Raw genomic sequence first — 17551 nt, 5'->3', positions numbered from 1 at the left:
TGTTGTAACCCTACCTCCTGTACACCTATATAAGGGGAGGTATGGCCTCCCAAGTCGGCACCAAATATTACAAGATCTCATACGAGACGAACACCGTCAATAAAATTAGACATGCAGGATGTAGTGTATTAACTCCACCTTGAGGGCCTCAACCTGGGTAAAATCGTTTGTCTCGCATGCACCCTATCATGATCATCTAAGTGTACTCCGCTCCATGAGCAATCATGGGATATGTCGTTTTTTTTTTGCACCAACATGGTGTTTTGCTAAACAAGGTTAGATCAAGAGGCGTTCATGGCGCTTAAACAAAGCCATAGTAAGGACATCACTAATTGTTTGCCAGATATCAACAATCTTAGCGAAATGTGTGAGTAACAATAAGTAATGACAGAGTCCCAAATCCCAGTTAGTTTTATAGAGCCCAGTCGAGCTTGGTTGGGTGACTTTTTTATTTGTTTTCTTTCTAGATTATGGTTTCTATTCTTTTTCCTTTCATTTCCAGTTTCTCTTTTTTCCTTTTCATGTCAATCCATTTTTGTAGTATATATTTATTATCTGCTTCTTTTTGTTTTGATTTATCCAAAATTGCGTAAACATTTTAATATAGTAATTGTTGTTGTACATGAACATGTTTTAAAATATGTGATGAGCATTTTATTTCCAATATATATATATATATATATATATAAATGTTCATGTATATATTAAGAACATCCATGAACTTTCTAAACGTTAACTCGTCTACATGAATATAAGGTTTATATACATATCTTTCAATACGTGATAATTGTTTACTTCATGTACATGTTCTGAAATTATATGCATATTTCCACCAAAAAAGTGCAAAAACCAAAAAAAATAAAACTATAAAAGGATTAAAATAAAAAAATTAAATAGTAACATTAGACTCAAAAAATGGGAAGAACAAAATAGAAACACAAAGAGAAAAGGCAGAAGAAAAAAACAGCGCGTACCATCTGAGGGGGCCTCCTCATCTGAACCAGCCAACTCACCCGATCCCCCTCATGCGCCGTTTTTGGCCGGCCCATATGCGGGCGGGACGCCCCCTATTTTTCTCTGCCTTTCTTTTATCTTTTCTCTTTTTTATCCTTACTCTATAGAATAATTCGGGATTTCAAATAAGTTGTAAATAGTAAGCCATCAAGTTTATTTGTGCATACTATGTGAGGGAGGGCCCTAAGTCGTAGAGTGTTAAATTAGCTGCCGTGCTTGATTCACTTGTTCTCTTTGTTTATAGTGCGTCATTGTTTGTTGCTCTGTTGTATTTATTGTTATCGGATCAAAGTTGTGCCTGTGACTAAGACGACTAGCTAGCTAGCAAAAGGACAAAAAACCAAAAGCAGCAATCAAATTTAGTCTCATTGACAAATACTAACTATTTTGATAGTCAATTAGATGCGGTTCTCAGCCGAGTAAGCAGCTATAGTACGGACGGCAAGCTACACAATTAGATATGCTCAGATAAGTGTCAGTCACAACTTTGATTGACTCTACAGCTTAGCACAAGTCAAAACTGTGTAGCACATCCATGATTATGAACACAATTAACGCAAATGAAATTGGGACTCAGTTCCATGTTTTTGGATAATTCAGAATTTGTACAAATTTCATCTGGGATACCACTTCTGCTTTGGTACAACCCGTACTAAATCTGAATTCAAAGTTAAAGACGCTCTGTTTATCTCCATCGCTAGACCAAATCTGCAAGTGTGACATTTACCAAGTAGGAAAGTAAGATAGATCTAGGGATTGAATATATATGAATTATATCTAATTGGATACCCATCATATGTGTTAATGCAAATCATGTACCAAATGTGAATGCATCTGAAACACGCCCTATGGAGTGGGATGCTCGGTGGATTGGCTAGTCTCATCCGGATCTTTCACAAGATGGCGATCCGTGCAACTTCCCATGCATGATCTGAGGGGCCGGTATCAAGCAACGTCAAGAATAGAATATCATTCAAAAGCGGGCTACCCGTCAAGGCGAGCCGATTTGTCTTGTCTCCCGGCCGTCATGGCGAGCCGGATTCTCTCCGGAAATATTGCGCGCTAGGCGTCCATAAAAGAAATATGCCCTAGAGGCAATAATAAAGTTATTATTTATTTTCTTATATCATGATAAATGTTTATTATTCATGCTAGAATTGTATTAACCGGAAACATAATACATGTGTGAATACATAAACAAACAAAGTGTCACTAGTATGCCTCTACTTGACTAGCTCGTTAATCGAAGATGGTTATGTTTCCTAACCATAAACAAAAGAGTTGTTATTTGATTAACGGGATCACATCATTAGGAGAATGATGTGATTGACATGACCCATTTCATTAGCTTAGCACCCGATCGTTTAGTATATTGCTATTGCTTTCTTCATGACTTATACATGTTCCTATAACTATGAGATTATGCAACTCCCGTTTACCGGAGGAACACTTTGGGTACTACCAAACGTCACAACGTAACTGGGTGATTATAAAGGAGTACTACAGGTGTCTCCAAAGGTACATGTTGGTTTGGCGTATTTCGAGATTAGGTTTTGTCACTCCGATTGTCGGAGAGGTATCTCTGGGCCCTCTCGGTAATGCACATCACTTAAGCCTTGCAAGCATTGCAACTAAATGAGTTAGTTGCGGGATGATGTATTACAGAACGAGTAAAGAGACTTGCCGGCAACGAGATTGAAATAGGTATTGGAATACCGACGATCGAATCTCGGGCAAGTAACATACCGATGACAAAGGGAACGACGTATGTTGTTATGCGGTCTGACCGATAAAGATCTTCGTAGAATATGTAGGAGCCAATATGGGCATCCAGGTCCCGCTATTGGTTATTGACTGGAGACATGTCTCGGTCATGTCTACATTGTTCTCGAACCCGTAGGGTCCGCACGCTTAAGGTTACGATGACAGTTATATTATGAGTTTATGCAGTTTGATGTACCGAAGGTTGTTCGGAGTCCCGGATGTGATCACGGACATGACGAGGAGTCTCGAAATGGTCGAGACATAAAGATTGATATATTGGAAGCCTATGTTTGGATATCGGAAGTGTTCCGGGTAAAATCGGGATTTTACCGGAGTACCGGGAGGTTACCGAAACCCCCCGGGAACTACATGGGCCATGATGAGCCTTAGTGGAAAAGAGAAGAGGCATCCCTACATGGGCCGCGTGCCCCTCCCCTCCCTTGGTCCGAATTGGACAAGGAGAGGGGGCCGGCCCCTCTCTCTCTTTTCCCCCCTCCACAAGTCCTATTCCAACTAGGATTGGGGGGGGGGGGAATCCTACTCCCAGAGGGAGTAGGACTCTCCTGGCACGCCCTATGTGGCCGGCCAGCCTCCCCCCCTTTGGTCCTTTATATACTGAGGCAGAGGCACCCTAGAACACACAAGTTGATCCACGTGATCTATTCCTTAGCCGTGTGCGGCACTCCCAGCCACCATAGTCCTCGATAATACTGTAGCGGAGTTTAGGCGAAGCCCTGCTGCTGTAGTGCATCAAGATCGTCACCATGCCATCGTGCTGACGGAACTCTTCCCCGACACTTTGCTGGATCGGAGTCCGGGGATCGTCATCGAGCTGAACGTGTGCTAGAACTCGGAGGTGCCGTAGTTTCGGTGCTTGATCGGTCGGATCGTGAAGACGTACGACCTACATGAACCAAACGCTTCCGTTGTCGATCTACTAGGTATGTAGATCACACTCCCCCCCTCGTTGCTATGCATCACATGATCTTGCGTGTGCGTAGGAAATTTTTTGAAATTACTACGTTCCCCAACAGTCCAGGTCCAGCTGCATTATGTAAGTTTATGTGCAATTTCTTTCTTGAACGCAACCTCCCATGCACTGCGTAAACCGTGACTTCACCGTCTGGATTTTGTTTTCATTAAGTGGAGCTACAAAGGAAAAGGAAAACAGGCCGCTTGCATGTGCTTGCTTGCCAAACCTTGCATTTGTAAAATAGAAATTGTAATATGTGTATGGGGGCCATGGCCCCCTTGACCCCTCCCCTATATCCGCTAATGAATCAAATCATTTGTATTAGTGATAAATCTCAGGAGTTGCTTCTTTCGAGTTCGTGGTAGGTTTTAGAAGGTTTGTGTGAATGTTCGATTTGTGTAAGTGTCCACACAAAGAAAAATATGTCAGCTAAATGGTGCAATAAGAATCATATATGACCAATAGGCTTCCTATTGTTCGAAGAAAAACCTACATACACAAGCTTCCTATGATGAGTATAAGGGCCAACTCCCTATCCATAACCTATGAGTGTTATACTTAGGGAAGGGCAGTTACCAATCCACAACAAGGGGTTCAGTGAGGCATTTTCATCCATCTTGAACTATCTCCATTGCACATACATAGTTTGCGTGAGACATCTGTAGCATACTTGCATAATAAATTTTTCCTGCCTATGTTTTATCTTTTCTCTTTTTTATCCTTACTCTATAGAATAATTCGGGATTTCAAATAAGTTGTAATTTTTTCAAAAATGGTTTTTTTATCAGGAAGTACTAAAATGTCAATGAATAATTTTTTCATGATTTTGAATAATGTTCGGGAAATAAATAAATGTCCGTGGATTCAAAAATAGTTCGTGATTTTGATTTTTCTGGGAAATCTAAAAATGTTCTTGATTCTGAGAATTTTTTGCATATTCATTTTTTTCATGAATTAAAAAATATTTTTGAAATTAAAAAAATGGTTACCAATTTCAAAAATTGTTCCCATATTACCGAAGGAGTTCATAAATTCAAAAAATTATCATTGAACCGAAAAGATGTTCATGCATTTCAAAAAATGTTTCTAAAAAAATGTTCATGAATAAAATCATTGATGCAAAAAATGTTTACCGGTTAATTAAAACTTTCTCTAGTGTCATAAAAATATTCAAATCAATAAGTGTTTCATAATTTGTAAAACAATGTTCGTGATTCAAAAATTATTCATGATTTAATTTTTTTCCTAATATGATTTTTTTACAATTTGACTTTTTATTTGAAGACTTTGAATAACGATAATGAATACGAAAATATGCCTGATTTCATAACAAATTCACGAATTTGGAAGTTGTTCGCAAAATGAAAAATAAAAAGAAAGAAAACACATAAAAGATAAAGCAAAATTAAAATGAAAAGATAAAGCAAACATGAGATTTAAAAATAATAAAAATAAATGAAAATAGAAAATGAAAAATCGGTTAGAGCGAAGATGAAAAAAGCCAAAAAAATGAAAGAAAAATTAGAAAAAGACCGAATATTACGAAAGTAGGAGGGAGCTTGTTGGGCTGGCCCAAGTTTACATAGTGGGTGAGTGGGGGTACATGTTTGGTCGCTATTTGGTGGGCAACCCTATATCTCTCGCTTGGCTTGAGATGGAGATAGCCTGGCCTGAAGGTGACCGCGAGATGCGCCAGCCAAGTAACTGCCTACTTTTGCTTTTTTATGACTTTTCATTTTGTTTTTATGATTTATTTTTATATTTTAGTTTATACATCCAAATATTCTTAATATTTATATATATTACAAAAAAATTACATAAAACACTAAAAAAAGGTTAGTCATGCATTTGAAAAAGTTAAATGTGTATATAAAATGTTTCCGATGTTTACAAATATGTACAGTGAGTATGAAAAGAATTAGAAATAAAAATTATAGGTTTAAAAAAATATGAATAATGTATTTGGAAAATGAAACATGTATATAAAATGGTCATGATGTATACAAAAATGTATAATATGTATATGAAAATGTTCCTGATGTATCAAAAAATATAAGTTTAAAAAAATGTTAGTCATGTATATGAAAAATGTCAAAGGTGTATATATAAAAGGTTATACATGTATAAAAAATGTATCATGTAAGAAAAATGTACAATTTGCATGAAGAAATTAGACATCAAAATATATGTTTGAAAAAATTAGTCATATATATGAAAATGGTTAAAGTTGTACTTACTTAGAAAATATTATTTATATATATATATATACCAGAATAGATATTGAAATATTTATTTAAAATTAATGTTCATCATGAATTTGAAAAATATTAAACATGTATGTAAAAGTTTTTTGTCATGTATGGAAAATGTATAATGCGTAAAACAATGTAGACACGTGGTGAAAATATAAAAGGAAAAATCAAAAGAAAACTAATAAAGAAACGAAAGTAAATAACAAAAAGGCAAATAATAAAACCAAGAAAACAGTGCAATAAGGAAAGAGAGAGGAAAAGCAAGAAAGAGTAAAAGTAAAAAAGGAAGAAACAAAAAAAATCTGTGAAAACCAAAAAAGAAATGAAGAAAACCAGTAAAAATGAAAATAAAACTAAGTCATAGCAAAGAAAAAATTGAAGAAAATCTATGAAAAAACAAAAATAACCAAACAAAAAAGAAAGAGAAAGCAGAAGAAAAGTACAACGAGGGAACCTTAAACGAGGGAGTCCTGAGCCGGGCCGCTCGTGCTGCGCCTGAATTGATAGCAGATTCCATCTTTTTGTGTGTCAAGGTAGGCTTTTCTTTTTAAGACAAACTCTGAAGCTCTATTTAATTGTCACAGTGTTTACAGTCAGTGGCGGAGCTAGCAGCAGGTTAAGCCTGCGGCTATGCTATGTTGAGTGAAGTTGTTCCTAGGCCTGGGGCTATAGCCATAGCTGTCCCAGGGCTGTCTCCGTTTACAGAGACGAAAAAAAGATCATCAAGTTGGCCTAACCAAACATGAGAGCCAAACCCCGTGTCTCACAAACTTGTGGGCCTCGATATTTGAGCTCCTAACTCCATGAACTATATTCGTGTGAAGCGAGATATAACCGTGTGGGGTAGGGCGGGCCACGCGAGTGCGGCCATGGTCTTCGGGCCAGAACAGTGTGAAGTCAAACGGAGGAAAGATACCATCCGGCCCGAGAAACGGCAGCGTCGGCCCACGGGAGATGCGTGCCGCGGGGGACTAGACTCTCCGGCCTCTCTCCCCCAACAACCCCAAGGCCCCACGCAAACCTCCTCCCCCTCCCCTCCTCCGGCGAATCTCCGACGATGCTCCCCCCCGCCGGCGCATGAGCTTCCTCCGCGCGCTCGCCGACTCCCTCTCGTCGCTCCTCTTCGCGCCGCACATGGACGCGCCGGCGCCGTCGGCGGCGGCCGTGGTGGGGGAGCGCGTGGCCGTGAAGCTGCGGGGCTACTTCGAGCTGGCCAAGGAGGAGATCGACAAGGCCGTGCGCGCCGAGGAGTGGGGCCTCCCCGACGACGCCGAGGCGCACTACCGCAACGCCCTCCGCGTCATGCTCGAGGCCAAGGCCGCCCGCGTTCCCGACGCCGTCTCCTCCAGGTCCCCTCTCTGATTCCCTTCCCTCCGCTGCGCGCGCGCGGCTTGATTAGGGTTTGATTGAGGTCGCTGATTGGTGTGCTGTGTGGGGGGTTTGCAGCGAGAGGGGGCAGGTGAGGGTGTACCAGGACAAGATCGCCAAGTGGCAGACGCAGGTGGAGGAGCGGCTCAGGGTGCTCGGCGGGAGGAGCGGTGAGCCTCTCCCCCCCTCTTCGTTTTCTCCCCAGTTTTCCCGACTTATCAAGTTTGTGCGCATGTGAAACTTGTTCAGCGATGTGTGTGCACTTGTCAGTCCGAACACGTTAGAAGCAGCCAACATTCTTGTGATCGTAGCTGTAGTTTTGTTGTGTTAATCACTTCATAATTGTGTAAATTTAGGGGTTAATGCCTATATGATTCCATTAGTGAATTGTAATACATTTCCCTACTTTTGCGATTGTGGACTATAATTCATTGGGAGTTAACTTTAAGTAGTTTGATTTGATTGCTCACATAGGTCCTACATACATTTCCCTACTGTTGCAATTATGGACTTCAATTAGTTGGATTTTAACTTTGTTTCATTTTGTCTGACATTGTAGGAGCAGCTGCACCAGTCCCCAAGAAGGTATAAACTTCTAGTGTTGAATTTTTACACGTGGTACATGGTTTGCCTGATAGCTTCAACTGTCTAGTGTCTACTTGGTACATTCTGAATTGTCTTGTACCTAGCGTTTTAGTGAAAACGATTGCGGCATGTTATTTGCTTCCTTCCCGGTTAACAGCGTTTTACTGATCTGTTGATTTGGTACTGCTGCAGTGCTACTTTATCAATGCAAGTCTGCTTGCTATGGATATGTTGTTCTTGTGAACTCTTACGATTAGGAGTGCTAGTATAATGCATCTATTTGAGTTCTTGTTATGTGCGGTAGCAAACATTGATCAAAATAAGTTGTTGTAAGAAAAAGAAAGCTAGCTAGATGCCTGGGTTACATAGTTATATACATATTGAAGTCTATTTTCTTTTTAAGGAGTACTTTGCAGCGAGTGCATTGGTCGAAAAGTCCTCCATTACCATGTGCGCTATTTCTGCAGGTTGTTACAAACAATCAAGTAAATAGGCCTGAGAGACCAGCATCAACTAGCTTCCGTAAGTCAGCTGTGCAGTCTAACCCCACCTTTAACAGAGGTGGTCAAGCGTCCTCTCATCAGAAGAATAGCGATGGTGGATCCAAGCCAGTGCAAAGAGCTGGTGGAAAGGATGATGACAAACTTGTTGAAATGATAAATACGACAATCGTGGATAGAAGTCCATCTGTCAGATGGGATGATGTTGGTATGCAACCGTTGACTTTCTTTGTGCGCTCTGGCTCAAGCCCAGTTATTAATCATGGTGTCATTATTCTCTGGTTTGATCTGTAGCTGGTCTGGACAAAGCAAAGCAAGCACTCATGGAAATGGTTATCTTACCTACTAAGCGAAGGGATTTATTCACTGGTCTTCGGAGGCCTGCGAAAGGTAAACTTGTTCGTGTTGAAGGTTTCCTTTCTCTGGATCTTTTCTAAAATTCATAACTATTCTTCAGGGCTGCTTCTCTTTGGTCCTCCGGGGAATGGGAAAACAATGCTTGCCAAAGCTGTTGCGTCAGAATCTGAAGCAACATTTTTTAATGTTTCAGCTTCTTCGTTGACATCAAAGTGGGTATGTGGTTGCTATATATGTTACTTCGTCAGATACTTGCATATTTTGCTGTCTGAACCTTATTTCGTTGGCAAAAACAGGTAGGGGAAGCTGAAAAGCTTGTTCGGACACTTTTCATGGTTGCTGTCGAGAGGCAACCGTCTGTTATTTTCATGGATGAGGTCCTCATTACAAACCTTACCGTTCAAATTTTGTTGAAATTATGTACTACTCCCTCCATTCCTAAATATAAGTCTTTGTAGAAATTCCACCATGGACCACATACGGATGTATTTAGATGCATTTTAGAGTGTAGATTCACTCATTTTGCTCCGTATGTAGTCCATAGTGAAATCTCTACAAAGACTTATATTTAGGAATGGAGGGAGTAGTAATATTTATTTATTTATTTCTTATTATTAAGCTTGTCGATGTTATTTTGACCATGCTATCACTAGTTGTTCGGATAGGGAAATTGGTCGCTTGTCATATTTTCAGAATAGTTTTCTTTTGGAGTGTTTGATTTGTTTGAACCATGCGCTTGTTACAGGTAAAAGTGTAAATACATGCTTTTTCTAAATTTACACAGAATAGAAGTATGCACTACACATTGTACATATTCTGCATAGGCTTATGCACAAAGTTGCCGTTTTCAGTCAAATCTTCCTAGAAGTTTAGATGAGCAGTTGAGCACATATATGGTATCTGCATTCCTGCTATCTTAGTATAAGATCTTGAAATGCTATTTTTTCAGAAACACTAAGTACAAAGTACATTTCTGTTAACTTTTTTTTATGTATCCTTTCCCCTTTTGATTATAAAAGTGGGATCTGATGTGTTTTGTTGTATTTTACCTTACCATCCAGATCGATAGTGTGATGTCAACAAGGTTAGCTAGCGAGAATGATGCAAGCAGGCGTTTGAAATCTGAATTCCTTATCCAGTTTGATGGGGTGACATCAAACCCAGATGATTTAGTAATTGTGATAGGTAAGCATATCTTTCTTTTTTGATTGTTTAATCCTGGTTATCTTTTGCACTATGCTTGCTTCCAGTGAAAATACTTAGGACACAGCTATCATGTAACTATTAGTACTTAGTCGCAATCATATAATACAGAATCCCCATACTGTAAACATTTATTTGCTAGGACAGTAATTTGTGGACATGCAATGCTGTTTAGCATTTCTTCGCTGCTGCTATTATGTTATGCAGTATATCCTGTATTTTGATCAGGTCTATTGTGTATTCCCTCTTCGTGGTATAAAATCGCGGTTGAGTTCTGCAAATAAATGACCCTTGGAACCAATACTCAGTTCCTTCATTACTTCAGCAGCATTAGTTTAGGACATAGAATTGTTTTTGTCACGAGTTGTAGATTAGACATTTCTGAAACAGTTTGCAGCACAATAGGCACACCAGTTTGTGATCTCGGGTGATGTATAATTTGCCCTCATTGTAATTTGTTAATGAATCGATGAATACACATTTTATCACATAGGTATATCTAGAAAAACCATGGTACACAACAGATTTACTTATTTTTTTTCTTGTACGAAATTTTCTTGTTTATTGTGTGTATCTTCTATTAATGAAAATCATTTGGTTAGGAGCTACGAATAAACCACAAGAGTTGGATGACGCTGTTCTTCGAAGATTGGTAAGATTGATCTTACATATATATTTAGGATTACTGTTGCTGTTTGATGATGTCTACAAATTTCTTGCATCTTGCATTTAAAAGACCATGCACAGGAGTATGTGCTGCTTGGTGGCTGGTACCAGTTCTTGACACCTTTGCCCCCTACACAGGGTCCTGTGGCAACCAGAGAATTGTCGGGAACTGAACAGCAAAATTCTATCAGTTTTCTCTAGTTACAACTTCAAAATAGTGCCTTGCTATGGCTGCCAACTCCTTTTGATAGAACAAATTGAAAGCATTATTAAATAACTGTGTTTTCATGGAAAATATCAATTTTGCCGTGTCATTTTTGGACATTAGGGAACTAGTTTTCCTACTGAGTTTCTGGCACTTTATCATCCCCTATTTTGGCTTCGTTTCTATTATCACTATTTAAAATTGATTTCTACGTTCTCTGGCTACCAACTCCTGAATCCTGATAAAGCAAACTGAAAGCTATTGTTAAATAACCTTGTTCATGGAAAATAGCAAATGCTAGCATATCATTTTTGGACATTAGGGTATTTGTTTTCCCTACTGAATTTCTGGCACTTTATTACCCACTATTTTGTTTAGTTTCTATAATAAGCACTATTTTAATTTAGTTTCTGTTACTTCTTTAATGAATGTTATGTTCTATTCAACCATATAAACAGGTAAAAAGAATATATGTGCCACTGCCTGATCCAAATGTACGGAGGTTACTTCTGAAAAATCAGCTCAAAGGACAAGCATTCAAATTGTCCAGTAAGTTACTACTTTCCTTAGTTATACCTTCAGACACTTGCTCTGCTCAGTTGTTTCAGTGCCACTTTTGCTTCCTTATTTTCTGCATGTACCCCTTATTCACCCCAAAAGTACATTAACTAACAAACTAGGCACCTTGAAAGCAATAGTGTATGCATCACTATAGTTTACAAAATTGATTACTTTGTTTGCCATTCTGTGTAAAAGGTGAATGAACATCCAAACGTTTTTTATTGTAAACAAATTGTAGGGATTCACATACAGCTCATGAAAAATGAAACCTTGGCTTCTTCTTTTACTTTTGTGTCTGGTGTACAATTGCACAGCACATAGTGGTGTGATAGTGATGTCGAGGAAGCTGTAAGTTCTGTTTTTGCATATCATCGTACCGAGCCAGTATTTTCTATGCATGTAGCACGAGTCTAGTACTGCCCACGATGTTTGAACCTGGAATTGTTTCCTTGCAGATCATGATCTGGAGAGGCTTGCTGTGGAGACTGAAGGTAAATTCCACTTTCTGTTATATGTTCATTTCTGAAATGATGGCCGACAGTGGTCCTTGATGATGACACATATCTATATGTCCCTTAGGGTATTCTGGGAGTGACCTGAGAGCCTTGTGCGAGGAAGCTGCAATGATGCCGATCAGAGAGCTCGGTCCACAGAATATTCTCACCATTAAAGCAAACCAGGTTCTGAACTTTGTATACTAAACCGTCATGTTTGCTGTTTGAAATTGTTGGTAGAATTCTCGCGTGAGTGGTTGATGGCCAAGGATGAAGCACTAACTTTGTGCTTACCGTGCCGCAGCTGCGACCATTGAGATATGAGGATTTCAGGAGCGCGATGACGGCGATAAGGCCAAGCCTGCAGAAGAGCAAGTGGAATGAGCTGGAGAAATGGAACGAAGAATTCGGCGCAAGCTGACAAGAGTAACGCTCCCTCCTGTTGTGTTCATCAGACAGGTTTACTTTGGTCTGTATGTACATAAATTCCTCGCCGTAATTAAATGGCCACACACATATGCCCACTCGGGTACTTGATTTGTCACAACAATGTAAATGGTGTACAAGGAAAATCCCTCTGGCTCATGAGCTGTGCGGATGGGCGAAAATTACATATTAACTTATGCTGTATAAAATCAGCGCCTACACTACACATAATTTTATGCTTATGATTTCGTCTCCCTGATCGTGTAAAACAGCCGCAGTTTGCATTATCCAGCCATGTTCCTGTTCAACGTGCACAATCAATGGATCATAAACAGTACCTGCGAAGCAAAAGAAACCGGGACAGGAAGATATAGAGCATTTGGGCAGATGGCGACGGGTCAACCATTTGGAGGAATCCGACGTATCGGCCGTCGCCTTGACGTTTGCACCACCGTCGGGAGAGCACATGTGACGGCGCCCAGAGCTGGATCTCGATCAGTGGCGGTGGGTGGTGGTCAAGACGTCTGTCCCTATCATGGTGCCCTTTTCTTTCTTCAAAATCATTAGCATGCATCATGGTGGCTTAGGGTCCTACAATTACAATACTAACTAGGGTTTAGATTGTAGATTCACTCATTTTCTCCATATGTAGTCCATATCGAAATCTCTAAAAATACTTATATTATTTAGTCTAACTAGTGTTTAGAAACGGAGGAGGGAGTAGAATAGTACTAACTAGCGTTCAGGTGAGCCGTTACTCTCTCTGTCTCTGGATCCACCCATGTGTGTATACGACCAACTGGTCTGTGGGCCCGTTGATTTGGCTCCAAATATTCTTTCCCCCCTAACACAAGCTCTGCTCTGCCCTGCCCTGCCTCATGAAATGGAGTTCAGCAATAGTTCGAACTGACAAATCGTACTGCACTCACTGGTTCAACTCCTTTTTTCTTGTGAAATACTGTCAGGGGATTATATTACTAGAACGATTCAAAGTTTTTGTTTTGTTTTGTTATTCCTGCTACCTGAACGGACTAACAATGTCTCACAAAGAACAACATTAGTAGATGGTAGTACTAGTAGTGATCTTCAAATGCTCTCCACTCAAGTGTCCATCCACAATGCAATACCTCGTCAATCCTTAACTTCACGCGCACGCACGCACCGAGGTAGGTAGGTGACAGGATAGGGGGAATAGGGGGGGGGGGGGGGGGGGGGGGGGGGGCTTTGGAGTTTAACTTTCCAGCATCCACTCCATATCCTAGTGATGACCTATCATGTGCCATATTCCCCTAAAATGGTAGCGCCAGCCTTAGCTTCGATTGTGGCCGGCCATGGCAGTCACTTTCTGCAATCAAGCTAGAAGAAACCTCACATCCTACTTATGCTAGCTACTATCACTAGTAGTGCACAAACAAACATACGCATATACTCCCTCCATTCCTAAATATAAGTCGTTATAGAAATTTCATTATGGACTATATACAAAGCAAAATGAGTGAATCTATATAAAATGCATCTATGTTCTTACAAACCGCCTCAAACCTGTTATCCCGCTACTTGTCCACCCTGATCAAACATGTTTCCTTTCCGGGAGGACAATCTCGGAAAACTTTCTATACGCCGCAGATGTTCTCAACGTATGTGCCAGAACCAAAGCGCCCACACTTGTGATTAAGTTCGATTTCTCGAAAGCTTTCGACTGGGTTAACTGGCCCTCTCTCCTCTCTATTCTCAGGGTCAGAGGCTTCTCGGAAAAATGGATTCTCTGGATTGACACCCTGCTCCAATCAGGGAAAACCACAATCCTTCTAAATGGCTCTCCAGGACCTTGGATCCAATGTAAAAATGGCTTACGACAGGGTGACCCTCTCTCCCCCTTTCTATTTATCATCGTTGCGGACGTTCTCCAATGAATGATTATTGATGCTTGTGATAACCACCACATTGCACACCCTGTCACAACCTCCATGCCCTGCCCTGTTCTGCAATACGCAGACGACACATTAATTATTATCAAAGCTGAAACAAATGCAGTAGCTTACCTTAAACGCATCCTTGATGACTTCTCGCTTGCCACTGGCCTCTCGATCAATTTCCAAAAAACCACGGTAGTCCCCATTAATGTCGACTCTTACCTTGCCTCTCAAATGGCAAACACGCACGTCGCCGAAATTGCGGCTTTCCCCCAAAAATACCTCGGCCTCCCCCTCTCCCCCCATAAACTCCAATCGACAACTTTTCAGCCAATTATAGACCACTGTGATATCTACCTAGCCGGATGGCGTGCTTTCCTGCTGTCTCGAGGAGGTCGTCTTGTCCTTCTCTCGGTTGTCTTGGATAGTCCGCCGACCTACTTTATGATGTGTTTCTCCCTGCCCGTCAGTGTCCTCGAGGAGATAGACAAACGTAGGAGGATTTTTTTTTCTGGTCTAACGATGACTCCTTCTCTGGGGCTAAGTGTCTGGTCGCGTGGGACCGAGTTTGTATGCCAAGGCTTGCTGGTGGTCTTGGGATAAAAAACTTGCGAGCATAATTTTTTTTTTGCCTTATGTTGAAATTTGCATTCAAATTCTTGCATTCCGCTCTTTTTCCTTGGAAGGATTGGCTCTTCAACCATTCTCCAATGCATATAGGTCTTGGCAAAAATGCCTCCGGTTGAAAAGGTAGGTTTAGGGTTTTGCGTGGGTGGCTAACATCCAGCCTCACGTCTCAATATATAGATGATCAGAATACAGTTACATACATATACAGATACATGTACATGTACAATATGCTAGACCCTATTTTATATGCCCCCTCAATCTGAAGTACATAAAAGATTCAGATTGGTTCTAAAACGGTCTAGCATCTGTCGAGTAGCGTGTTAGTAAATACACCCGCTAACTGATCATCAGTTGAGATAAACCTGACTTCCAGTTTACCAACAACTACTCGTTCCCTCACAAAATGGAAATCAATCTCAGTGTGTTTGGTACGAGCATGAAACACTGGATTCGCCGTCAGGTAAGTTGCCCCTAGGTTATCACACAACAATATGGGTGTGCACTGCCGTGTGACTCCAAGTTCTGTGAGAACTGTGTCTATCCAAATGGCTTCAGCCGTGCCATTGGCCAGTGCCTTATACTCTACCTCGGTGCTAGACCTTGAGACTGTAGGCTGCTTCTTAGAACTCCAAGATATAAGATTGGGTCCAACAAATACAACAAAGCCACTAGTAGAACGCCTGTCATCAACACAACCTGACCAGTCCGCATCGGTGAATATACTGACTCCAGTAAATCTGGACTTACGAATCCATAGTCCCGTGTCTAGCGTACCTTTGACATACCTCAAAATATGCTTAACTGCTTCCCAATGAACCTCCGTAGGTTGAGACAGGAACTGGCACACTTTGTTCACGGCAAAGGAGATATCTGGACGAGTGAGTGTCAGATACTGTAGTGCTCCAACTACACTGCGGTACCTGAAAGAGTCATCGGTACTCAGCAATGCACCACTGTGACGCGAGAGGCTGTGAGATGTAGCAAGTGGAGTGGAACTGGACTTGCAGTTCTCCATGTTGACGCGATGAAGCAGATCAAGTGCATACTTCTTCTGCATCAATGTCATGCCCCCTGAATGAAAGGACGCTTCCAATCCAAGAAAGTACTCCAGCCTGCCCAAGTCTTTGATAGGAAAACTCGTAGACAAGGACTGCAAAAGGCGATCCACCACAGTAGGTGTAGAACCAGCAATCACAATATCATCAACATACACCATCATGTATATTTGAATAGCACCATGTGAAAATATGAACAAAGACACATCTACCTTGGAGGGAACAAAACCAAGCTGTGAGAGACGCTGACTCAACCGAGCATACCCGGCACGCGACGACTGTTTGAGCCCATAGATGGACCTGTGGAGTTTGCAGACATGAGAGGGATAACGAGCATCCTCAAAACTAGGGGGCTACTGCATGTAGACATCTTCGGCCAAAAAACCGTGGAGAAAAGCAGTACTCACATCAATCTGTCGAAGACATCACCCGCGGGAGATAGCGAGAGAGAGGACCAGACGAATCGTGGTAGGCTTCACCACAGGGCTGAAAGTATCTCCATAGTCGATCCCTTGCTGTTGAGTAAAACCGCGAGCAACGAGGCGAGCTTTGTGCTTGTCAACAGAACCATCCGGACGATGCTTGGTCTTAAAGATCCACTTGCAACCCACAATATTAACACCAGGAGGCCGAGGCACCAACACCCATGTGTTCGTGTGACGAGGGGCAGCAAATTCCTCAGACACGGCGGTACGCCAAGCCGGTTCACTAAGAGCATCACGATGAGAAGTGGGTGCGGCGAAGAATGCACGCCGACGAGTGTCATACCGCACCGTGCCATCCGTGTATGTCTTGGCCTTACGCGTATGACCGCGTTGACGGGTGACCATAGTGTGCCCGGGAGCTGCATCGCCGGTAGATGGTGGCAGTGACGAGGGAGACCCGGCCAGTGGTGTCGCGGCTGAACGATCATCAGCAATAGGCGACACGGGCCGGGGTGACGCGTCCGGCTGGGCCGAAACAAGCGACGAGGGAGAGCCAGGCGGAGACGGCAGCCCAGGGGGCGCGGCTGGTGACTCGGCGATGACCAAAGTAGGCGAGGTGGGCTGGGCCGACCCAGGCAAGGCGGAGGACGCAGCGGGCGACCCAGTCGAGCCCGCGGTCACGCCAGCGGGCGTGGCGGACGCGCCAACGGGCGAGGCCGACAAGGCTGCCTCGGGCGGCGTGGCATGCTGTAACGCCCCGGACACACCCGCCAGTGGTCGTTACTCCTGGCGGGATCTAGACTGGCCCCATAGATCAATACTAGTCTTTTCTGCGCACTTTGTCCTCACTCGTGCGCACCCGGGAGTAACTTCCCGGTCAGTCACCCATCCTGAAACTACTCCAAGCTGAGCACGCTTAACTTTGGAGTTCTTTCCGAATGGGCTCCCGGAAAAGAAGGAATTCCTTATTGATATGAGTAGTCTACCATCCCTAATAAGCCAGGCTATCACATACACCCCCACTCAGAGGAACCGACGTCCTCGTCGGGCCACAGGAACGTTCCCTCTTGGCACAAACGTCTGTGCTTCCAGTCCGGCACATGTGCCATGCCGTGTGCCACGACGGGTCACAAACGTCATGCACAACATGACCGCGCACC

The 17551-nt window shown here is 42.1% G+C and overlaps 1 protein-coding gene across 2 annotated transcripts; it reads left to right on the top strand.

Annotated features, from left to right (window-relative positions):
• The first annotated feature begins 6965 nt into the window (after positions 1–6965).
• LOC125520660 (spastin-like) lies at positions 6966–12610 on the top strand. Of its 2 annotated transcripts, none has more exons than XM_048685624.1 (13): positions 6966–7352; positions 7450–7541; positions 7937–7956; positions 8424–8664; positions 8751–8846; positions 8914–9029; positions 9110–9190; positions 9875–9998; positions 10619–10668; positions 11346–11436; positions 11904–11939; positions 12028–12128; positions 12247–12610. In XM_048685624.1, the coding sequence occupies exons 1-13, from the start codon at positions 7081–7083 to the stop codon at positions 12361–12363; spliced, it is 1437 nt and encodes a 478-aa protein (XP_048541581.1). In that variant the 5' UTR covers positions 6966–7080; the 3' UTR covers positions 12364–12610. The 2 variants fall into 2 exon arrangements, with proteins under 2 accessions (XP_048541581.1, XP_048541580.1); XM_048685623.1 differs by having other exon boundaries at positions 6968–7352; positions 7931–7956.
• Positions 12611–17551: the final 4941 nt, after the last annotated feature.

Source organism: Triticum urartu, chromosome 7 (genome assembly GCF_003073215.2).
Source record: "Triticum urartu cultivar G1812 chromosome 7, Tu2.1, whole genome shotgun sequence".
In the NCBI taxonomy this organism is placed as follows: Eukaryota; Viridiplantae; Streptophyta; class Magnoliopsida; order Poales; family Poaceae; genus Triticum; species Triticum urartu.
The sequence above is the reverse complement of the archived record's forward strand: the minus strand, read 5'-3'. Positions and strand labels throughout refer to the sequence as shown.

Coding starts and splice junctions, on each gene's coding strand:
- LOC125520660 (XM_048685623.1), top strand. CDS start 7,081: ATGAGCTTCCTCCGCGCGCTCGCCGACTCCCTCTCGTCGCTCCTCTTC. Junction 7,542..7,930: donor GGTGCTCGGCGGGAGGAGCG/GTGAGCCTCTCC, acceptor CTGACATTGTAG/GAGCAGCTGCACCAGTCCCC. Junction 9,030..9,109: donor CTTCGTTGACATCAAAGTGG/GTATGTGGTTGC, acceptor TGGCAAAAACAG/GTAGGGGAAGCTGAAAAGCT.